The sequence below is a fragment of the Filicampus tigris genome, chromosome 20 (assembly GCF_054856515.1).
Source record: "Filicampus tigris isolate MCC_2025a chromosome 20, RoL_Ftig_1.0, whole genome shotgun sequence".
NCBI classification, from domain to species: Eukaryota; Metazoa; Chordata; class Actinopteri; order Syngnathiformes; family Syngnathidae; genus Filicampus; species Filicampus tigris.
This window is the reverse complement of record NC_141236.1, coordinates 5,152,902-5,176,440: the sequence shown is the minus strand read 5'-3', so window position 1 is coordinate 5,176,440 and position 23,539 is coordinate 5,152,902. Positions and strand designations below refer to the sequence as shown.

Below are 23,539 nucleotides of genomic sequence, written 5' to 3'. Positions count from 1 at the left end.
GTGTTTTGAATGTAAATGCTGAGTTTTTGTTTTTTAACCTATGAATCCACTTTATTTATTTATTTACTTTATATATCTATTTTGGTTGACATATTGTTACCAATTTGTATTATCCTCTGTGAGTGTTTTTATAATTTTTCATGTTCAAAAAAGTTATTAAAAGTAAAAATTTTTTTTTTTTACAAGATTATAAACATTTTTTAAAAAACAGGTGATTTCCGGGTCGAGAAAAAGTGGGCGTGTCTTTTACTTTTCTATGCTACTACGGTAAAATATATGGTAGTCGTCGACGTTTAGGAAGGCTGATTTGGACTTGTGAACGGCCGTACAAAATATATTGGCTAGAATAACATTTAACGGGTTATATTCTGCGACGTTTGGAAGGCTGCTCATTATTTAACGAATTAGCACCTGTCTGGATTTGGGCGGAAGCTCATTGGGTGAAACAATCGACGCCATCGTCCGCACGAAAATCCGTGGCATCGTCTAAAGAACAACAAAAGGTGAAATATTATAAGACAACAACAAAGCTCTTTTCAAGTATTTGAAAAAAAAAAAAACTTCCCCCCGTTTTCGAAGTGTCAGAGAGCGCTTGCAGTCTTAATTTGTCACATTTGTGCTCGTTGTGCGTCAGTGGTGATGCTAAAGTATTTTTACTACCAGAAGGCCGGCCGCAGCACGCCGTTAAAGCGGCTGAAGTGGACCGTTGGAAAAAAAAATCTCCTGGCACGCTGCAAAGAAGAAAAAGAAAAGGAGAGCATCTGTTTAAAGAGAATATTTTCAAAATTCGTACAGGCACACACATGCCTATCAGTTAACATCCTGGCAGAATTTCGAAAACATCGGCAATTTTTAGCTGTTTTAAATATGACTAACAGGGACCATCTCAATATGTTCTTTGTTTAAAAAGATTTGCAATATTCGTACAGGCACACACATGCCTATAAGTTAACATATCCTGGCAGAATTTCGGAAATATCTGTCATTTTTAGCCGTTGTAAATATGACTGATGACTGAACAGGGACCATGTCAATAAGTTCTTTGTTGCTATGATTTATTTTTATTTTATAATTGTGCTAATCTGAAATGCCTTAAGTTAGAATATACGATAAATTGCCTGATCCTTCATGTTTTCTTTCAAGAATGGTAGTTTACACGTCTCACAAATTCTGACAGGGTAATAAAACTTATGACCATAGCTGTTGTCTCCTTTACTAATTAAAAGTAAGTCTGCATTTCAACATGAGCGCAAATAAAGAAAAAAATTAAATTTGTGTGTTCAAATACACTGCTTAACTTAAAATAAATAAATAAAAGAAAGGTACGGTTTTGTAACGGTCATAAGTCTGACTACATTTTTCAAAGATTGATGGTGACAATGCATGTTTCCACAAGTGCAATCGATTATTAAAAAGTCATGGGGAAACACAAGCAAGCTTAAACAATTAGAAAAGGAAATGTGCATCTCATCTCACAGAAGTGCTTTTTGCAAACCACTTGCATGCACTTTGTTGCCCTACACCAGCTTTCTTTTATACATTTTTTAATATGAGTTTTAACCCTTCAATAGAGATTTATTCAAACTATTTTGTTTTCTTAAAATGATTGTTCTTATGTTTTCATTAATGTTGTCAAGTTTTTTTTTATATTAAAAAGATAAAAGCAGTGTTTTATTGTCAGTTGCCTTTTCCTTCGATTGCAGGGAGAAAGACTGATTTCAAATCAGAAATCAGCTTTTTTAGTGAAAGCAAATGTGAGACTTTATTTTCGAGTCATGTCATGCAACCTCACCTAACGGTCTTATTTATTATCTTACAGTATGTTTATTTATATTTTCCAGATTGTCCATTACTCACACGCAGTGATTGAGACTGACAAATCATGGAGAGTTTGAGTGAGTGAAACTGCTGCAATGTCATCCTACCCTGGACTTCCGACACAAGGCTCTAATGTAACAATCCTTATTACTAAAGTTGACTCCTATCCCCTTTGTGCACTCATAGAATTCTGGGGCAATTTTGGCCAGGATAAAGCCAGGGATTATCAATCCCTGGCCAAAAATATTCAGTCTCCTGTAAACCTATTTCAGGAGTTTGAAGGAAATTCTGGTGACTTGTGCTTAGTTCAAATCGAAGCTATATGGTATAGATCCCGCATAGTCACAAGAAATGGATCCAACTGCCAAGTCTTGCTCATTGACAAAGGGATCACATGTAGCACTACCACAAAGTCATTGGCTTGGGGCAAGAGAGAGCACTTTCACCTATCACCTGAAGTGGAGCTTTGTGTGCTTGCCAATGTATGGCCACATTCTTCAGAAAATAAATGGTCTCCATTTGCACTTGAATACATGCAGACTCTTCGAGGAAGGACGGTGAAAGCACATGTGCAAGATGTACTAGTAAATCAAAGAAAGCTTGTTCTGGACATACCATGCATAACCAGACAAATGTATGAAATGAGATTAGCAAAGAAACTGGAACCAAGCATCTTCCTTGATTTTGTTCTGTCACCAGAGTCTAAAACTGAAGCTGAAAAGTTTCATCAAACTTCCATGGGCAAAGTTGAGCAACTACACAAGAAGGATCTCTACATGGTTCCAAAACTGTCCGCAGGAGCTGTGGCGACTGTTGTAGTCACAGAAGTGACCAGTCCACAGCGCATTTTCTGCCAGCTGAAGGTTTTTTCTCAGGAGTTGAAGGAACTCTCAGAGAAAATCACACAGTGCAGTAGGGGCAGAATGGTCAGTTGTAGTGTAGATCCTGAAATGATAGGATTTCCTTGTGCTGCAAGAGGAAATGATGGCAATTGGTACCGCTCTGTTCTGCAACAGATATTTCCAGTAAGCCAACTGGTGGAAGTACTGAATGTTGACTACGGAACAAAACAATTGGTTCAAATGGAAAATGTAAGACCACTGGCCCCCGAGTTCTTCAAGATGCCCGTTGTGACCTATGTATGCTCCCTCCATGGAATTTTTGACAAGGGGGTTGGATGGACAAGCGCACAGATAAACTATCTCAAGTCCCTACTCTTGCACAAGACTCTCATCGCCAAATTCCAGTACCAAAGTATCTCTGAAGGTGTTTACTACGTTACACTCTATGGTGATGCAAATACAGACCTCAACAACGTGTTTTGTTCGAAGGAGAACTCTCTGCTGGAGCGTGAAGAATCACCTTGTGATGATGCATTTGGAAACGTGGCATACAGCAACCATAATCCACCCCAGTTTCAAATGAATGAAGGAATCATGTTACCTTCTGGGCAGACCAACGTGGTTGAAGCAAAGGTGGAGAGAATGAACATGTTTCCAATTGAGAACATCTTTCCCGGCTCTTCACATGTGGCATGTGTGTGTCACGTAATCAGCCCCGCCGAGTTTTGGATCCAAACACGAAACCATGCAAAAGAGCTTGATGAATTAATGGATAATATTTTCCATTTGTACAAATGCTCAGACAGTAAATATGTGATGGGAACACCAACACTTGGTGCATGCTGTGCAGCCAAAGCAGCTGATGGGGATTTCTACAGAGCTATTGTGTCAGAAGTTGGAGAAACAAACATCAAGGTGTTCTTTGTGGATTATGGAGGCACCGAGGCGGTTGGTGAGAGTAACATAAGAACTCTTCCCGATGGATTTAAAAAAATGCCACAGCTTGCACTGAAATGTTCGTTGGCAGGCCTTAGGCCAAAAGATCCCGGATGGAGTCGCTCTGCCATTGAGTTTTTCAACAACATGACCACAGACAAACTGCTAAATGTACATGTGATGGAAACGCACAGTGATACCTATGTTGTTACACTGACAGATCCCGAGTCACAAGGAGAAAGGGATATTGGTAAAATGCTGTGTTCTTCTGGCTTTGCCGAATGCAATGAGATTAAAAAGAAATCTGAAATCTCCACTGAAAATTCAGAAACTGGATTCTTGGGTGTTAACGGAAACAGTGAGGTTTCTTTGCAGACCCAGAATAATGTTGATCCCTCAAGCAAAGAGTTACAATTTGGAAAATTCCAGGAAAATATGTTTCCTGTTGGTAGTATCCTGAATGTAAAGGTGACTTGCATCGAGAGCCCAAATAATTTTTGGTGTCAACTCGCGCAAAACTTTATGAAGCTAAAATTGCTGATGCATGACATACAGGCACACTATGCAGGCAGCAGTTATGAGCCCCTTACAGCAGCAGCTTGTGTAGTTCGACACCCTGACAATGGATTGTGGTACAGAGGTCTTGTAATTGGCAAACACGAAACAACTCATGTGTCTGTTCTATTTGTTGACTACGGTCACACAAGGACAGTCTCTCTCCATGACCTGAGGAACATCTGCCGTGAATTTCTTGATCTACACGGGCAAGCATTTCTGTGCAGTCTATACAACCCTCTCGAGGTCATGTCAGTTGTAAACAATTGGAATGAAACTGGAAAAGAAAAGTTTCTCAACTTTGTGAAAGCTGCTGCCTCCAACTTTGTCACTTTGACATGCACTGTATACGCAGTCATGTACAATGAAGAGAAACTAGTTCTCAACATTGTAGATCTAGAAACTCCCTTTGAGAGTATCTGCACCAGTATGGCCAAACTGGACCTTTTTACACCTGCTGAGACAGTTCTCAAACCATCTTACCACCTGGACACATACTACTACTCAGCACACAGTATCAAAACTGGAACTGAAGAACATGTCACAGTCACATGTGTGAACAGTGTCAGTCAGTTCTACTGCCAACTCGAGAGGAATGCGGATGTGCTGAAGAACCTCAATAAGAAGGTCAACAATCTCTGCCGTCAGCTTTGCAATATGAAGACCCCAACATTATTTCAAAAATTGTGCTTTGCAAAGTACACTGACGGGCTGTGGTACAGGGCACAAATCAAGGCTACAAAACCATCAATCCTGGTTTACTTTGTTGATTATGGCGATACAGCTGAAGTGGACAAATCAGACATGCTTCCAGTGCCCAAAGAGGCCAATGACATAATGTCTGTCCCTATGCAAGCAGTAATGTGCTGTCTCTCCGATGTCCCAAAAGATGTTCCAAGCGAGGTGAATAACTGGTTTCAAACATCTGTGACAGAATGTAAATTCCAAGCACTGATTATAGCCAAAGAACCCAATGGGAGTCTCCTAGTTGAACTTTACCACAAAAACACCCAAATCAATTCAAAGGTAAAGAAAATCTTACAGCTACAGGTGCAGACTGAAGATCAAGATCCCTACCAGAGGCAGAAAGCTCTTGAGAATGCAAACAGGGAAAAAGAAACAAAGTCTGTTTCTGCTAAAGTCAGCTCAAAAAACAATGCACTTGACCTCAAACCAGGACATCAAGCGACACAACCTTCGGGACGGAACCTTCAGAAGGTTAAAACCGCTTCACAAGAACTGTATCAACCACCTCGTCAAAAGCAGCTTCAGAGCAAGCAAATCCGGAAAACTGAAAGAAAAGAAAATCTCACCGCCACAAACAACTCGAAAATGGATTCCAAGTCACCTGATAAAGAATTTGGCAATGTGCGCCCCCAAGCCAATTATCCGAAACTCCCTAAACTTGAAGACTTGCCCAAAAACGTCATCACATCAGTTATGGAAGCAGATGTTTATGTTTCACATTACAACAGCCCATCAAGTTTCTATGTGCAGCTTGTCAAAGAAGAGGATGAAATATTCTCCCTCGTTGACAAGCTTAATGACCCTCTACCCACTCCCCAAATCAACATCACTAAGGTAGATGCAGGCGACCTCGTCAAAGCAGAGTTTCCTGATGATTCCTCATGGTACCGGGCAGGTGTAAAAGAAGTGCTCTCTAGCTCCATGGCTCTTGTAGAGTTTGTTGATTTTGGTAACACAGCACCGTTACCATTTTCTAAACTAGCCCAACTCAGTCCGGATTTTGTGCAGTTGCCGAGGTACAGCACTCACTGCATGCTAAGTGAAGCGGAATCACTTGAGCCGCTTGATTCGGAAGTGGTGTCCACTCTGAAGAGAGAGATTGGCTCAAACGCAGACAAAGTGCTGAAATGTCGATTTGTGCAGCAGTTGGAAGAAATGTGGCAAGTCACTCTTGAGGATAATGGTGTGCAGGTCACATGTAAAGCACCGACAGCTGGTCCTGAAACCCCAACTGACAACGAACACAAGATGGAAGAAAGTATGCAGAACTCGGAAACATCACAGAATGTATCTTCTCTCGGATACCACCATTTAGAATTTACAGAGGGGCAACAGCTAGATGTTTACATCTCAGCTTTTTGCGATGCTCATAAATTTTGGTGTCAGCCTGATGACTCTGTCACATTGGATAAGATATCGGAAAGACTCTCAGAAATCGGAAATGCAGCTTATAGCACACTTTTCAGCACGAGCGTTCTCTCACCTGGCACACCGTGCGTTGCATTTTTCGCAGAAGATCAGGTTTGGTGCCGTGCTGAAGTACTGGGTAAAGATGGAGAGGAGCTGTCAGTTCTGTTTGTAGACTATGGAAACTCGGCTAAAGTTGCCAGCACAGAAGTGAGGGAAATGCCCCCTGACCTCTTACAAACTCATTTACAGGCATTTTTGTGTAAGCTTGACGGTTTTGACGAGTCTCATGGCTCTTGGTGCGACGGGGCCTTCAATGAATTGGCTTCAATTGCAGAAAACAAATTGCTGCAGATGACTGTGACCAAGCGTTCCAGTGAAGATGGAAAGAACATGTACCTTGTGCGGTTGGACTGTGAAGGTCAGAGGTTAAATGAAATTATGAAAAGCTGGTGGATGACTTCCAAACTGGAAAATAAACCGGACGCAGCAGAGCACATGACGGATGGAAAACTAGACCTAATTGATGCATCAGCGAAGAAAACAGAAAATGAACCCGCAGAGAGTGAAAACACAAGACTTGCTGTTCCTGGTGCTCACTCTGAGATAGATCATAACGATGATGACCTGTACTGTGCAGTGACAAGTACTCCAAAGGACATCCACAGCCCTCTTGATTGTCTTGACACTTCAATTCTTTCTACTGAGTCCCCACCAGAAGAGAGGCGTTTGTCCCAAAGGCACAGCCTAAGTGAAACAAGCGAAGGGGTGAAAACGGTCCCCAATGTTCTGATTCCTCACATTGAAACCAATGTTTCTCAGATTGATAGTGGAATACAAGAAAATGTGTTGCCCCTACAAAATATGGAAAAGAACATTGAAGAGAGTGGCCAAGACTTGGATGAAGAGGCTGCCTCTGTGGTGGACACATGTTTGTCAGATGAGATCAAAGCTCCACCAGCCAAGACAATTCAGGAGGCCACAGATGAGTCTGGGATTCCGTTGTCTCCATTTCAAGTGGTGGATAGCCACAACTTGAGCGACTGCGCTATTGTCGGGACCTATTCTGCTGGTAAGTCGGTTATTCTGTATAACGTGTGCAGGGCTTGACATTAACATTGACGTTATGAATATAATCAGAGGCGGGTGATGATGTCACTCTCACGAGCCACTTTGTTGGGTTGTGTTCTATATTTGGACCATACCACCTATCGCCCAAAAAGAAAGGGGATGTTTCTATTTGAAATGGCGCAGCATTACAGGCTTTACGGTAGTGACAAAACCTACAGACTAATTACATACGAGTTAAGCCTTAAGAAGTTATGTTAACTCATTCACTGCCAGATATTTTCAGACCCTCTTTTACCCTAACATTTGAAAAAAAAAAATACAAAAAAAATATGAATAAATTCCTGGGAATGAATGGCTGGACTGTGAAAAGACAAGTACATTTGTCAATCGCAGTGAATGAGTTAAAGATGTAAAAAGTGAGGAAGTTCAGAAAATGACCAATACAAGAAAGAGAAATTTTGAAGGAATGGCACTCTTCCAAACAAATAAAGTGGCTAGTGAAAATGCTGATTGGCTAGTAACTCTGGGAAACCACTTGCCACAGTGGCCGGTCAGCAACAAAGTTAATGTCGAGCCTTGGAACAATATCATGGCTATAAAAATGTTTTGATATTGTATGTTTTATTTCTAGATCCAAATGTTTCTACTGATGACGACAAGGTTGCAAATTCAAATCCAGTTATGAATGGAACAAATGTGAAAACGGTAAATTCTGTGGACTTCGTACTAGAACATGATGGTTTATGTTTGTAGAGTGTATACTGTATATAGAATATTTTACTGACAAATTTGCAGAAGTTTTATAAATAATGAATTCGTTATCCTTAATCCCTTTTAGGACGATATTGCAACCGAGGACAACATTATTGTCCAAACATTATTTGAAGTGAATGCATATTCAGGTTAGTTCTTGTCAGCTCCAAATATTAAAATGTATGAAAACTCCTGGTTTATTAGTGTCCTTAAGATGTGTATTTTATTGCCCACCCAGAACTTCCTGCTGACACTGATAGCGATTTACATATCGGCACAGTTTCCTCTACAGACGTAGTAAGTGCTCAATGTGCTCAATTGTATGTTTTGCTTGTTAGAGAAATGTAATTTAGGTATTGTTGCGTTTTAGGGTGCCGTGGCTGAGATGGCGATGCCTCCTGTTAAGGCTTTGACAGGTATCGGTACTTAATGTCTCACGTGCAGGAATACACTGTGATGACATATTAGCTTAGTTGTTGTACGTGGAACTCTTCATGAAGCTGGTTGACGTGCCATGTGATTAGCATCCAGTAGAGAGCAGTATTTCCACCACTGCTAATGCTCTTGACAAACATTTTCTCAAAAAACAAAACAAAACATCAAACTGAAACACTTCCAAAAATCTTAACGATATATAAATAACATTTCTACTGAAAAACGGATGATATAAACTAATATCACATTTGCATTGCAGATCCAAATGAGCAGAGTGATGGCGTAATGGCTGCGAGAAACCAATGTCGCCTTTGTCTGTCAGGAGAGGAAATGGTAATTTGCATCACACTAAATTTCCACATGAGTTGCGTATACATCTGCAGTGTTGTTTTCATTCTGTGCTCGAGTCTTTGCGTTAAAGTCACAAAATAAGGCAGGTGTGGGTAATTAATTTTTGTCATGGCATTCGACAACCCTTGTAGAGAACATTGCTAATGAGTGGAATGAAAACATTTTTGTGCTATGTCCCGGTTCCATCTGGTAGCTTAGTTATTAGCCTTATACTCCAGTGCGATTTATATGTTTTTTTTCTTCTGTATTATGCATTTTATGGCTGGTGCGACTTGTAGATGATAATTATTGGCAGATTGGAAATACAAATAGTTGATATTAGAGTTATAATGCAGGATCACCTCATGATTGAATACTTGCATGTGGTTTCTTTGGTGTCCTGTATTTTATACATAAGCAGACACATATCTAAGACCTCTTTATTATTTATTGTAGATGTTGAATGAATCACCGCATCCTTTTGAGCCTCCTATTGTGCAAGTAATTGGTAAGTTATGTGCAATGTTAAAATCATAATAGCCAGTGTGTCCACACTGGACGTGGAAAAAATGATATCAATGTTTGATGGAGAAGTTGTATGTCTTCTATTTTTATTAACAGAATCTTCCTCAGAACAGTCATTGCCAATTCCAGGAGAGAGAGACACCTCCCCACAGGACGAGGTAACACCGAATCCAACTTGATTTAGCAATGTTGAGCAGTTTGCCAACGGTCAAGGACGTGCCGTGTTTGCAGAGTAACACGGTGGCAGAAGATGGTATGTCAGATTTTCGTCAAGGTGACCATTCTGGTTTGTAACTGGTTAAGGTAACTGTTCACATCCAGGAATCAAAACTGTGTTGACAGCTCTGTCATTTGACACGGAGGCAGGATCCCACACACCTCTCAGTTCAGAAGAGGTAGTTATCATTCTATTAACAAAACCATCCTAGTCAGAAAGGACTAGTCTATGCTTATGTTCCTACTTTTTAGGGGGAAATTGAAGAGGTGACCTGTCTTGTCAGAGACTTGCACTTGACAGACACCCTTGAGCAAGAATATGAGGCCGCCATGCACGCTAACGGTAATAATCGACTTTCTGGTTCTCTAAGAGATAGAGTAACACAGATCACATGGTTCTGGTTTGTAAAATGTGATGCTGAGATGCCGTTCATGTTGTAGACCAAAAGGAGGAGGCGGAAACGGAGAACAGGGAGTACAACAAGGTCAGATGACACTGATTTGAATTAAACAATCATATTCTCTCTCAATTACTCATCGACAGTCACAATGATGTGAAAAATCAATTTGTTGTCAATGATTATCATAATGTCGTTTTGTTCTATACCTCTTTGGTCAAAATAAATCTAGTGATTGTTGTCTCCTTCTACAAAGGATTCCAATGATAGGGTGCATGCAGGTCCATTATCCCATGACAATGACAGCATTTGGTAGGTGTTAAGACATTTTTTTTATATAAAGTATGCGTTCATTTTTGATACGTGGGATATTTTAACAAAAGCATGTCAGAGACATTTTAACAGACCTAAGAACTTTAGTTGGGGGGGAAAAAATGGAGTCCCTGAGTGTATAGTGGTTCACTCATCCAACTTCCATGCAGGTAAAGTGGGTTCAGTTCCTCAGGTGGCTGGCTTTTGACCACAACCAGCAGATTGTGATAGAAAATGGATGGATGACTTTAAGATTTGAGGGCGTCATTTATTGAATAAAGTCAGAAGCGATTTTACACATCCTGCAAGAACAACCAGACCAACCAGAGAACCGGCCAGAGCTGTCAGTGCTTGTTGTGGTGGCAATCCCCAAATCCATTGGTAGAGACTGGTGACATGATGTCACGCTGAAGGAGGAAGTTGTTATTTTTTTGGGCCGTATTAGAATAGTGTAATTACACATTCACTACAGTTGGTGGCAGTGGCACTCATTTTTTGCATGAAATGGTTTCTTCTTCCTTGGGGGACAAGGGTGTATGCGTAACAGAAAATATTTGAGAAACACTGCTTTACAACACACTGCGTTTTTCGCCAGCGATCATAATGTGAATCTTTTTTTTTTTTTTTTTTTAGGTGATCTATTTTCAGACCTCATTCACCTGTCTGTGGATGGCACTGAGCCAGAGGAGTGACTGCCATTAAGTTTACAGTTTTGTTCTTGGAAGTTTTTCATTCTCCTTTGGTGTTGGAGGTAATGGGTGGCACGAATGTTATTAAATTGTTTAGTTTGGACTTTCTTGTTCACTTACTGAACACTTAAAAAAAGACTGCGGATGTAGGTATACAAACCTGATTTATTACAGTGTACACAAAAAAATAGACTATAGTCAATAAATGCCTGGATTTAACTAATTTTGATATGTACATAGTTTTTGCTGACATTCTCTGAATGAAGGCACATCTCACTTTGTTATACATGTACATTCTGTCCAAGTATTCAGTTCTTTACATTTGGTGCACTAATTTGGCGCATGATAAAAACAATTTTAAAATATATGCGGACACACACACACACCAAATATGTTGCACGTTTCATTAACGATACACAATCTGAAATGTACGACATGTTGATTTAAAAATAAATTGATAAACTGCTAGTAAATATGAACAGATATAAATAATACTTTAAAGTGGTCAGTTGTGTGCAGAAAGAAATATTCTCCAAATATTCATTTTAAAACCACCTGATCTTAAAATGTTTCTTTGCTTAACATTGTGGGGTCATCTCATGCGTAGAGTGTGAGATTTCAGAGACTTAGTTTAAATGTCAGATGGCCGACTGAAGTAAAATGACATTAGTTCCTGGAATGAGGTTTTCATCGTCCCCTTCAATCAGAGGATCCCACTGATTGAAGTCCTTTTTCAAACCTTAAAAAACAAAAAAAACAAACATAATATCACGCACTACTCATTTTGATTGACAGAGTTATGGTTTAAGATGAGTTTTACCAAGATGTCGTTGCAGAAATGCGAGCGATGCTTTGTTGGAGAGGTCGATCCCGATTTGTGGGTCAAGTTCACCCTTAAGCTTCATCAGCTTACCGATCAAGTCTCCTGTCAGAAAGGTGAAGTCTGGGAAAGACTGGTGCACGGTCCCTCTGGAGGAATGGAGGCCACAAAATCCATCAGAAGGAGAGAAAGTGACGCTAATTTTACATCAAATGTTCTTTTCTGCTCGTGCTACCTGATAGTCACCATTTTTCTCTCTATTTCTGACGAGTCCAACTTTTTGATTCGCTTAATGTTCTCCGCCCACTGGAATTTCTCAGAGTTGACAAAAAAGATAGGCTGATTCACTTGAGACAAGGTTTCATCTTTTAACGGGAACATCCAGGCATCCAACGCTACAGCACACCTGAGCGAGAGGAAGGTAGAAGGGCGTTATCAATGGCCAGGTAAGTGCTTCCTTTTCGACTCACTTTCTATTTGAGAGGAACTGACAGTTTGAGATATCAATGACAAATACAACATTAGACAGATAATGCTCATTTTTGAACTGACATTATTTCAACAACTTGTGGTGACTGAATTTAGAGGCAGATATGATGCAGTCAGCTGGAATAAGCTCCAGCTTCCTTGTGACCCTCGTGAGGACGAGCGGTGTAGAAAATGGATTGATGTGAAGAACTGCACTTACTTGAATTTGACCTCTTTGGCTAGAACTTCTATGGCGGTCGCTCCCCCAAATGAATGGCCCATCACTGCTACTCTGTCAAGATCCATGGAGTTCTGTTGTGAGCAGGACATTTTATCAGAGGTAGCTTTACCGAAAAACCGATACAAGGTACGTTGCCATACTTGTATAAAATCAAAGTGGAGGTCGAGGTAAAACGATTCTATTAAAACACACGGCAGCCTTAAAGGAGACATATTGAAAATGGACTTTTTAATGCTGCTGTGTACTCGTACCAGATACACACAGTGTAGTGTATGAAGTGCTGCATCCACGGGTGAAAATAGTTTGTCTTTATATGGGCACTTGCTTATTTTTCCCCCCACCAGTTTGAGGCAGACTCCCACAAATAAAAAGCTACTTGCATGTCTGGTCAATCAGATTGCGCTTGGGAATCATTAACTTCCATTAAAATCTCACATGCAATTTAGTGTTGATTCAATTGGACGTTTAAGTACTAGAGAAAAGTCAACACTTATAATGTGCAGCAAAAAATCAAGTCATTGAATACGCAAACCTTTTGCGAAGCTGCTGCGCTTTAGATGAATAACGCACAAGAAAATTATTTGAGTTACCTCCAAAGACTTCCAGTCAAACGGTGTATGCAAAACGTTTTGCATCGGAACCCCTGAGTTTATGTCCGTTAGTTTATGAAGTGCAAGGATGCATTCGTCGGCCCTCTGTTGCACCTGGAAAAGACATGAGGTACTGCAGCAAATCTTACACATACTGTATTTGAAATGCAAAAATAACCTTGTAATTTCACAGCCCCAGAGATCTCATATTACAGGTGATTTACTTTTATTTTGGAACTGCAGGCATCTGATGTTGTTAAAGTAAGACTCCACTGTGGGTATAGTGACAATTTAAAGCTTCATACTTGCTGGTTTCTCAGGGGGAATTCTTGCTCCCCTTGTTGCAGACTTCTGTAGTACATCCACTCCCTCACCAGAGTGTTTGCGAGTGAAGTTTTCAAGGAATTCTTGTTGGCTGTGTCCAAGTCGCTCTTTAGTCGTAGGTGATACGTGGCTGAGGCGGACTGGTCCCTGCGGGAGATAGAAGTGCATGTTTAATTTTTTGGACAAACGCCACTGTGTTTCAAGAGGTAACGCTGCATTTGAGTGTTCGGAAGTCTGCAATGTCCCGCTTGAAACTCAGGAGATCTAACCTCAAATTGTTCCAGTTAAATGAAAAAGAAAACATCTAAAACAATAGTGGCGTTCAGTACAGTTATGTTGACATGGTTGAACTTTCTGGCACCATTTAAACATGCATGGACTGGTATTCCTGCTGTATGACCCAATGCACTGTAATCCTTGAAAAAGGTTCATATTAAGTGCACACAGATTATACACCAGGAAATTACACACTAGGTCTTTACTTATCGTCGTGCTCATATATATCTGCATTTAAGGACAAAAAAAAAAAAGGGAAGTGGGTGGCTTCCTCTTTAACCTTGGATAAAAAGCACTGTGCCAATGTTCAAGGCTGGTAACTTTGGAGGAATGACTTGATCTCCTTCAGAGTTGCAGATTTCATGGTAGTGAGCACAGATGCACTAGGAGTCGTTTCATGAACATTCCTGTCTGCCGTAGATTTGATGAGTGACCTCCTGATGTGCAGTACATGAAGGCGTTCCTCTTTCAAGGCCATCAAGTATTGGTAGGTCAAATGTCCTCTCTTTCTACCAGCTGATACAAGTCACATGTATGCATGAGACAGACCAAACGTGGGCCGCAACTGCTCATGTGCTCCCCAAAATAGGTTTCCTGCATTACACAATTTGATGAAAATAGCACATCTGGGCATTGCCTAACCGCCACCGCGTTCTGTCCTGCATATTTAATCGACCACATGGTCCCGGTCCATCCCTCGTTGGCGACAGCCAATCGGTGTCGAGAACGTAACGTCACAAGCAGGCGCCGCACGAGCAGACACGCCGCCAAGCAAAGAAAAATGATCAAAACAAACACAACAGACACACATGCACAGCGTGGTGATCGGGGAAATTAAAACAATATGGGGCACATGTCATTGCGTCTGTGGGACTGCAAGGTACACATACCTGTGTTCCAAAGAGGCCACTATGAAGCCCTGAGAAGCTAGTTCTGTGCATATGGCTGAATACAAAGTCCTAACAAAGGGGAGGGAAAAACAAACTCAGATCATTCCTTTAAAGAACACATAAAATGTTACAATACATGCGTAAATATGTCAATGCCCACAAAAGGATCGTATATACCTGAAGGCCCCCAAACCATGCGAAAAGATAACTACTGGACATTTTTCATTTGAGTGAAACGGAGCATCCATGTAGGCTGGAATCTTAAAGGACCCTGGAAAAAAAAGAAAATAAATAATAAATGAACTGAACATTCTCCTTAGCTCTTTTCCAATAAGTGAAGCTAACAATTAAGTGCTTGTTCTTATGAACTATAATAAACATAAAATTGGTCAGAATGAGTGCAACATGGATATCCTGTGGTGACGAAAAATTGTGTGAATTAAATAACAATTGCAGCAGCATGAAAGAAATTGTTTTCCAGTATAGTGTGCATTGACAAGGATTTTTGGTTCTCTCTGGACCAGAGGTTCCTCAAACCAGGCTTTAGTATCTTAGAGGGGTATATATAAATGATCGGTATGGTATTTTTTAAAAGTGCATAGGCTGACGTACTTATGGGGAGTAGCGTGCCAATAACGCAAACAATACTAACCTAATTATTCCTCTCTACCTTGATGGATTGTGAATATTTAGGATGGTTGAAACGTTTGAAAAGTCAACCATTCCTATGGTATTTAGGTACACGCGTATTTTTCTTAATTGGTGTTACCTCATGCGGAGGTAAATGGAAATGGTACTCCTCTCTTGGGTTTGAGAACCCCTACTTTTGACATTATGGCCACTCACACACTTTAAGGACAATTAAAAAAAAAACTAAGACAAAAAAACAGGATTGTAATTACCAAAGAGACAGTTGAAAATTCTTTCACTGAAAGTCCTGTTGATCTTCATGAAGTCTGCCAGCCCATTAAAGTACTCTCTGTTTGGAATCCAGTCTGGCAACTCTGCTTTGGACATCTTCTGGCAAGGATAGTAAAGACGGAAGAAGCTGCCCTGTTGAGAACACAAATGTTTTGTTTTTTAGTTTTTTAAAAAAAACAATCACTGGTTGTTTTTTCCGCATCCTGAGCTTTACCTGCACTGTGTGATCCATCATAAAGTCAGTGCATCCTGCAGCATTTGGGCCTTTGGGTGGAGGGATTTCGAGGCTGTTACAGGACATGTTTCCCATAATTGAAAAATTAAACAAATTAAACTTAAAACCACGTCTGATCTGCAGGGAAAAAGGAGACATGGATTGTGTCAAGTCAAAAGTACAACAACAACAAAAAACGTCTTAGTGTGAGAGAAAAGCAAAACTTTAGTTTTGATGACTAACTAAAATTACATTACTCGTGGTAATCAATAACACTAACGTCGTTTTTATAATTTTATTAAATCTCACTGACTTCCTCAGGGTAACCTTGCCCTGAGCCGGCCTCTCATGCAAGATAAGGGAATACAAACGATTAATTTAAAATATATAATATAATATAATACTATTTTTTTAGTTCCTTAGCTTACATGAGATGCTGACCTAGGAGTGTGCCTAAAGGCTGGTCAGTACACTATGTGGAGTAGTCGGACATCAATAATAAACATGAAATTCATAATTGTCTGGCATTTTATCAGAGGATTATAAAGCGAGATGTTTTAGAAAGTTATTTCGTTTAATGTCCAATTTGACAACTAAACCGCTGATACGACAACGTGAAGGAAATACTTTGAATTTAGGAAAATCAATGCTTGCTTAACTTGCTCAACGCGTCAATGTCATACTGTACCATTTTTGGGCACGCATGTTTGGTTACCGGTTAGCGAGTGAAACGCAAGGACAAAATGACTTTAAAACAAAAATTATAGCTTACCTGGGGAGGTAAATACTGCTCGAAGACTACTGGGCAAAATTTCCGTAATGCATGTCGCAACATTCAACTCGAATGTTGCATTTATCCCGTTCGAAGTGTGAGTCACTGGGGAGTGGTTTTGACAGGTTCGAATGTTAGAAGGTAACTCCTCCCGTTAGCTACGGCTGAAGCGTAGGATTCCTTCCTCTAAACTTTTTGGAACTCGTTTTGACCGTACTATTATAAACATAGCGTGCATTTCTAATTATAGACGTATCTCCCTGTACGATTTCACGCATTTAGCATGTGTAATTAATTACGCTGTTCACTTGCTATAACATCCAGTAAATGCATACCAACGTAACGTAAACACGGACTTGGACGAAACCACATAACACCGGAAGTCTACTTTATCTTGTACATGTAGTCTTCCGGCATACGATAGGTGGCGCTGTGCGTCTGTGGGGTTTGTGTACATCCTATCGAAGAAGAAAATGGTGCAAGGATATTAGCGATACAGTATCAGTTTCCTTCCTATGTGTCTGCTGTACTCAATTGCACAAAAATGAAATTGGTAAGTAATAAATATGAATTATTCTGAAAAAGTAGCTGTATAGACTAGAGGTGTTGTTGTCGTAGTAGTTGTTTTTAGCTTAACAACTAGCAGCCTCTTCTGTCATTCACTAGCCAAATGAGTTAACTCGTACTCACATGGTTGGAGATCTGAAGATGCAATGTTGATATGTTACGTCTGCACATATATATTTATTTGTTTTCTCGGCAATCGATGATATTTGCTGTCCTACTGATTGCTTTCAATTAGTACTGTCTGTCTGGCCATCCCACATTACCCTGCAATGTACTCAAATTTAAATCGACTACCATCATGCTGGATTGTGGACTGGACACCACGTCTGTCCTCAACTTCTTGCCCCTTCCCCTCGTGCACAGGTGAGTAATGATGTCAGGCAATAGTGTCTTTGTTGATTTATATTAGCCACCGATTTGGTGATAATTCAACATTCCCTTTTAAGTGCCCTCTGTATTTGAAATTACAGTATGCAGTATATATGTTTTCTTTTCCCAGCCCAAGACTCTCAAAGCTACCAGGTTGGAGCGCCAAAGACGGAACTATAAATTTGGAAAAGGTGCGAGAGGCTGATTTTGGTTGATTCTGAATGTTTTGTTTTGTCTCCTTTTGTGTTGTCAGATCAGACTCATTGCTTACTGTGCAATGCCTCTCGCACACACTTTAATTTACAGGAGCTGAAAGAGTGTGCCGGCAGAGTGTTTGTGGACTCACAGCCAGAGTTCTGTCTTCCCGAGGTAATACATTCAGGAACTGCTTGCAAACTTTAGCCTTTTTTAAGACAGAATTCTCCTTCACAGTGGTGCTATGACATGACAATAATGTCCTGTAATAAAGTCCTGCTGCACGTTAAGTTCGATTTTGGGTGTGTGGGGGGAACAGAGAGAACTGCTGGATCTGTCCACGATCGATGTCATACTGATCTCCAACTACCACTGCATGATGGCCCTGCCGTACATCACAGAAAACACAGGCTTCACTGGCACAGTGTACGCTACAGAGCCCACCCTGCAGATTGGAAGGTAACGAGACATTATATTATATTATACCTATTTTAAATGGAAACATTAGTGCCATGAAAAGTATTCACCGTCCCTCAAAATCTATTTTTTTCACACCTTCCAAAAAGTTCAACATTCATCTTGTCAGTCTATAGAATGTTCTTCCAATTATTACGCTTTCACTTAATCCTGTAAATATCATTTGTGGATGTTTGTGTTTTAAAGTAATAGAGTTTATTATTTGTTCAGACTGCTGATGGAAGAGCTCGTGAAGTTCATGGAGAGAGTTCCCAAAGCTCAGTCTGCCACCTCCTGGAAGAAGAAGGAAATACAAAGGTATCTTACCTGGGCAATGTTATTCAAAACAAATTGTGCTTTTATCCACCAACCCTCCGTAGACAAAGACACATTCTCTGATTCTAAGACAGAACATGGACAAATAATCTTGGCATGTTTTTACTCTAACTGGAAACTTTTTTCATGTCTTCTTAAAATAAATCAAGTTGTGCTTATCCTTTTTTCTTCATATACTCATATACGTGACATTCAATTACATTTTTATTTACAAGGTTGCTTCCCGGACCACTAAAGGATGCAGTTGATGTCTGGACGTGGAAACGAAGCTACGGTATGCAGGAGGTCAACTCTGCCCTCAGCAAAGTGCAGCTTGTGGGTTATTCACAGAAAGTGGTAAGAAGCTGTCCCCGTTTTGCTATCCAACACACACACACTGACTTTAGGGCCAAACCGTATCCATGTACACAATAAAAAACACACGATTCTGTTGAAGGTTACCTGGAAGAAATGTGTTTTTAACAATTACAGATTAATATATATTGTTTTATTCGGATGTTTCTGTACATCTATATCTTTTATGAAACACAAGTTTGAAATAAATAATTGACTTGAACTAAGTAGTGTCTAAATCCAGATATTTGATATGTTGAATAAACGTGCGTTTAAACAGATATGATCACAAATAGCAAATTTTAATCAAAATTGTTTATTTTCATTTAAGCTGCAAATTAAACAAACAGATTGGTGCCATTTTTAACAAGTGCATTTTACAGGAATATGATTTGAAGCCGCATTTTAAGATGGCAGTATTCACCACGTTCTCGCGTCAATTGAAGTTGGCTCTATTCAAGCTGTTACCGTCTCGCTCTGACTGCATCTGGGCGGGAGTCTGAGTATTCAAAACGTCTCTAGTAGCACCAGAAAATGTTTCTGATTGTTCCTTTTGTTTCTTGCAGGAGTTGTTTGGAGCTGTACAAATCTCCCCATTAAGCTCAGGCTACTCATTGGGTAGCTCCAACTGGATCATCCAGTCCCATCATGAGAAAGTTTCCTACGTGTCCGGCTCATCTCTCCTCACCACACACCCACAGGTTGGCAGTAATTATCCCATTCCGCTGTGGTCAAAAGTTAAGCAGTCTCTCCTCTGTCTTCTCCCAGCCGATGGACCAAAGTTCCCTGAAGAACAGTGATGTTCTCATTCTGACAGGCCTCACCCAAATGCCCACCGCCAACCCAGACGGCATGCTGGGAGAATTCTGCAGCAATCTAGGTTGACGAAAATGTGCCAACTAGCTACTTTGCCACCAACCAAAGATGCCTCTTGTGGTGATTTCATTGTTTGTCACATGTGCCTTTTAGCCATGACGATTCGCGCCGGTGGCAATGTCCTTGTGCCATGCTATTCTTCTGGCGTAATTTATGACCTGCTCGAGTGTCTGTACCAGTTCATCGACAGTGCCAACCTGGGTACCACCCCCTTCTACTTCATCTCCCCTGTCGCCAACAGCTCCCTGGAGTTCTCTCAGATCTTTGCTGAGTGGTGAGGACATGGTCTTTCTATTGACATAGTTTGTTTTATTGACTTTGCTGTTGAACAGAACAGAAAAATAATTTCTTTTTAAGCAGCTGTATGTCATGCAAGCTGACTTTCATTTTTATGATCATTTTAGGCTCTGTCACAACAAGCAGTCAAAAGTGTATCTTCCGGAGCCTCCATTCCCTCATGCAGAGGTACGTCCTATACAATAATAAAATAACGTGATAAAAAATAACAGACCCACACGGGGACTGACCAATAGTATTTGTGTGGAAAAAAAATATTAAATTGACTAAATTTGGAGGTTTCTGCCCAACAGTGACAATTTGTCGCCCCAAAGTTTTGAGGAAATTGTCAAATGTATTTTTTATGAACTGCACACACATTTACTCCTGTTGACTTCTCTGGCAGAGGTAATAAGAAAAAAAGAAAAGAAAATGTGCACTTGGCAACAACTACCTTATAGCATGGAAATTCCTTATAGAATGTTATTTCTATTCTTGTCATAATCTCATCCGATCAGATTGTAATACGTTTTGTTTTTGTAGGATCTTCTTACATGAACATCAATGACTTACATTTTGGGGTGCTGTTAGGATCCTAGATTGCTGCCATTTACTCATGAATTTACTGTTGACAAATGTTCCAGATTTGGCAGAGGGCTACACGACTTTTGTGCTGTGCAAGTGAAATCAACAAAAATGTCAATTTAGACATTAACAGCTCAGTTGCTAAGACAACATCACTGGCACTGCACCCAGACAAAACATGTTGTCTTAAACAGGTGGCCGCTGGCTAATGTGTACGTCCTGCGCTGTTGTTTCAGTTGATCCAAAGCAACAAGTTGAAGCACTATCCCAGCATTCACGGTGACTTCAGCAGCGACTTCCGCCAACCGTGCGTGGTGTTCACTGGCCACCCCTCCCTGCGCTTCGGGGACGTGGTCCACTTCATGGAGCTGTGGGGCAAATCCGGCCTGAACACCATCATCTTCACCGGTGATGATCACTTTAAAACTTGGGAAACACTCACAACAAATCATTAACCTCAGCAGTACTACTTAAAAAAAAACTATGTACCAGTACCCAATGGCAAGATTGTCTTTTCATTGTACCGACAGAACCTGACTTCTCCTACTTGGATGCTTTGGCCCCCTACCAGCCACTGGCCATGAAGTGTGTTTACTGTCCCATTGACACGCGTCTTAACTTCCACCAAGTTTCAAAGCTGCTCAAAGAGGTCCAGGTAAGACACCATAGGGAAGTTTTACAAATACTGTACAAGAAAAAATAGCCTCATCTCTGTGTTTGTTTTTTTCAATCTGAGATGCTTCAATTTGATGCTTTTATGTTTTAATTTTTACTGAAACATGGATAGTAGTGACACTGAGCCATGAAATTCTTGCTTTGCTTGTTCTCCTCTTGCAGTACACAATAGTATTAAGAATTACATGAAATAAAATAATAAACCTAAATAAAAAAAATAAAGCAAACTTCTATGTCCAAAGTGTGCACTGCAGTTTGTAGCACAGAAAGTCACTGTCAATGCACAAATATTGTTCTATTATATTAATTATTTATGTAAATATTGCTATACAGTTGACCCCCTGGGCGAATGGCAAAAAGCTATGTATAATTGATGCCCACTCAAATGAATCTAAAAAAAAAACCACAAAATGCTGGTAAACATTCAATGTACATTTTCCTGAAAAATGGGGGGGAAATGGGTTTTAAAAAAAAAAGAAAAAACGATTTTCAACATTTTTTTTTCTTGAAACACACCTGCTTATACAGTATAGTATTTTCCGATTGAGCGTGAAGAGTTAGAAACAGGCATTGGCAGTAGGAAACCCTCAACATTTTTAGGAGTAACTTCCAACTGTTTGTGAAACAGCGCCTCCTAATGGCGCAATACTGCAATTGCTGTTAAACATACCCCAACTAGTGAAACGCTGGTCAGTGGTACGGTATTAAAAGTTTTCATCACGCAGGAAAAACCCTGCGTCTCTGCTTTACTGTCTAACAAACATGATCCCGCCCCCCGCATCCCTCTTCTTGTAGCCTGTCCACGTGGTCTGTCCCGAACAGTACACCCAACCTCCAATGACCCAGTCCCATCGGTCCGATCTGATGCTGGAGCTGCAGCCCCCTCCCATGGCCTACCGGCGCTGCTCCGTGCTCAGCCTGCCCTTCAGACGACGTTACGAGCGCGTCTATATTCTACCTGAGGTGAGACTCACCAGGAGGGCTACTACTCATCCTTCTAAACCAGCTGCCTGAAAATGAAAAATGTCCATACGCATTTCTTTAAGTTGGTGCTAAGAAATGTCAAGACGCAATTATCGGTATACTGAATTAAAAATCCTGTCAGTAAACAAGTGGGCAATTTTAAAATTTTGACATCATCTGCTTTTGTTCCTAGCTGGCCAACTCCCTGGTGCCCTCTGAGGTCAAACCTGGCATCTCCGTGGCAACCGTCTCGGCCATGTTGCATTCGAAAGACAACAAGCACACGCTGATGGTGAGTCGATCACTAGTGTCCAAACATACTCTGCTTGTACTCCGCCAAGGCTGAACTAACAACAAACAACACAATTGTCCATGTAACACACTGGTTAGTTCGAAAGATACTTTCTAGTTTATGGAGGAGGATTCGAAAAACTTGAGCATTATGATCCCAGTGGACACTTGTTGCCATGAAAAATATTCTATCATCCACATCCTTACCAAAGTTATAACCATTGACTGAATTTTGTGCATTCAAAACAAGTGTTGATTTTCTGTAGAAGAAAACATGACTTTCTCAAAGAAAATGTACTGTAATTGCAATAGATATTTTCCCATTTTGTAATGCCAGTCAGTACCAAAGCCTCCTCCAGCGCCCCCTACCAAGAAGAGGAAGCGAGTGATGGAGGAGCCCCCAGCGGGTCAGGCGCCCAAACCCCTTCTCAGTGGAGCTGTTCCTCTGGAAGCCTTTCTTGCTACTCTGCAAAAGGTTGGTTTTTATTTTTCACCTCATTTGGAGTAGGAATGGTACAAAAAGAATATTGGGACAAAGTAAAAAGAAAATAATGACACTATGAATTTAAAGGAGTAATCGTGCAAGAATAAAATTGCATGTTATGGAAATTAATTTTTTAAAATACTTTTTACATGGAGTAACTGAGAGCAAGATTGTCATCATTTTTGAGATTACAGTAAAGTCGGATGTTTTTGAGGCGTGAGGAATGTAGAATGTTTTGGAACTATATTTAACCAAACATTCAGCAATACAAACTTGTATTATGCACATCTGCTTTTGCAGCACGGCATCACAGAGGTCAAAGTGGAGGAGACGGCAGACGGACACATCCTACATCTGCAGGCGGAGGACACACTGATTCAGCTGGAAGAGGACGGCACACACATTGTGTGCGACAACAATGAACCTCTGCGCACGACACTGCGAGATTTGGTGCTGCGCTTCCTGCAGAAAATCTGAACTGTTACTCAGTAATTTGACACTATAAATTCACAGTCTTTACTGTAAAGCCCATCAATATATTTTGTAAATAGTATTTTGTATTAAAGGTAAGCTTGTGTATTGA

At 40.4% G+C, this 23,539-nt stretch overlaps 3 protein-coding genes across 11 annotated transcripts; 2 read left to right on the top strand and 1 right to left on the bottom strand.

The window, feature by feature from the left end:
- Nucleotides 1-243: 243 nt before the first annotated feature.
- On the top strand, nt 244-11,257 carry tdrd6a (tudor domain containing 6a). 7 transcript variants are annotated; one of them, XM_086018902.1, is made up of 16 exons: nt 244-503; nt 1,842-1,895; nt 2,518-7,377; nt 8,008-8,081; nt 8,215-8,278; nt 8,368-8,426; nt 8,500-8,545; nt 8,824-8,897; nt 9,351-9,402; nt 9,516-9,577; nt 9,651-9,672; nt 9,741-9,814; nt 9,888-9,978; nt 10,077-10,120; nt 10,290-10,345; nt 10,979-11,257. In XM_086018902.1, the coding sequence occupies exons 2-16, from the start codon at nt 1,883-1,885 to the stop codon at nt 10,980-10,982; spliced, it is 5,595 nt and encodes a 1,864-aa protein (XP_085875028.1). In that variant the 5' UTR covers nt 244-503; nt 1,842-1,882; the 3' UTR covers nt 10,983-11,257. The 7 variants fall into 7 exon arrangements, with proteins under 7 accessions (XP_085875028.1, XP_085875030.1, XP_085875031.1 ...); XM_086018904.1 differs by lacking the exon at nt 2,518-7,377; XM_086018905.1 differs by lacking the exon at nt 2,518-7,377 and having other exon boundaries at nt 1,842-1,952.
- Nucleotides 11,182-16,932, bottom strand: pla2g7 (phospholipase A2, group VII (platelet-activating factor acetylhydrolase, plasma)). Of its 2 annotated transcripts, none has more exons than XR_015083886.1 (11): nt 16,551-16,932; nt 15,779-15,916; nt 15,546-15,696; nt 14,821-14,914; nt 14,644-14,712; nt 13,459-13,624; nt 13,154-13,267; nt 12,543-12,634; nt 12,101-12,260; nt 11,855-12,003; nt 11,182-11,773 (listed from the first exon to the last, which is right to left on the bottom strand). XR_015083886.1 is itself a non-coding variant. In XM_086018909.1 (11 exons), the coding sequence occupies exons 1-11, from the start codon at nt 16,611-16,613 to the stop codon at nt 11,673-11,675; spliced, it is 1,308 nt and encodes a 435-aa protein (XP_085875035.1). In that variant the 5' UTR covers nt 16,614-16,932; the 3' UTR covers nt 11,182-11,672. The 2 variants fall into 2 exon arrangements, 1 of the variants encoding a protein (XP_085875035.1); XM_086018909.1 differs by having other exon boundaries at nt 12,090-12,260.
- On the top strand, nt 11,412-23,539 carry ints9 (integrator complex subunit 9). 2 transcript variants are annotated; one of them, XM_086018907.1, is made up of 18 exons: nt 11,412-12,689; nt 14,174-14,240; nt 17,353-17,480; nt 17,617-17,677; nt 17,793-17,855; nt 18,001-18,140; nt 18,369-18,455; nt 18,689-18,809; nt 19,373-19,507; nt 19,575-19,686; nt 19,776-19,956; nt 20,087-20,147; nt 20,780-20,951; nt 21,074-21,198; nt 22,014-22,181; nt 22,375-22,473; nt 22,810-22,947; nt 23,257-23,539. In XM_086018907.1, the coding sequence occupies exons 2-18, from the start codon at nt 14,205-14,207 to the stop codon at nt 23,431-23,433; spliced, it is 2,004 nt and encodes a 667-aa protein (XP_085875033.1). In that variant the 5' UTR covers nt 11,412-12,689; nt 14,174-14,204; the 3' UTR covers nt 23,434-23,539. The 2 variants fall into 2 exon arrangements, with proteins under 2 accessions (XP_085875033.1, XP_085875034.1); XM_086018908.1 differs by having other exon boundaries at nt 11,412-17,103.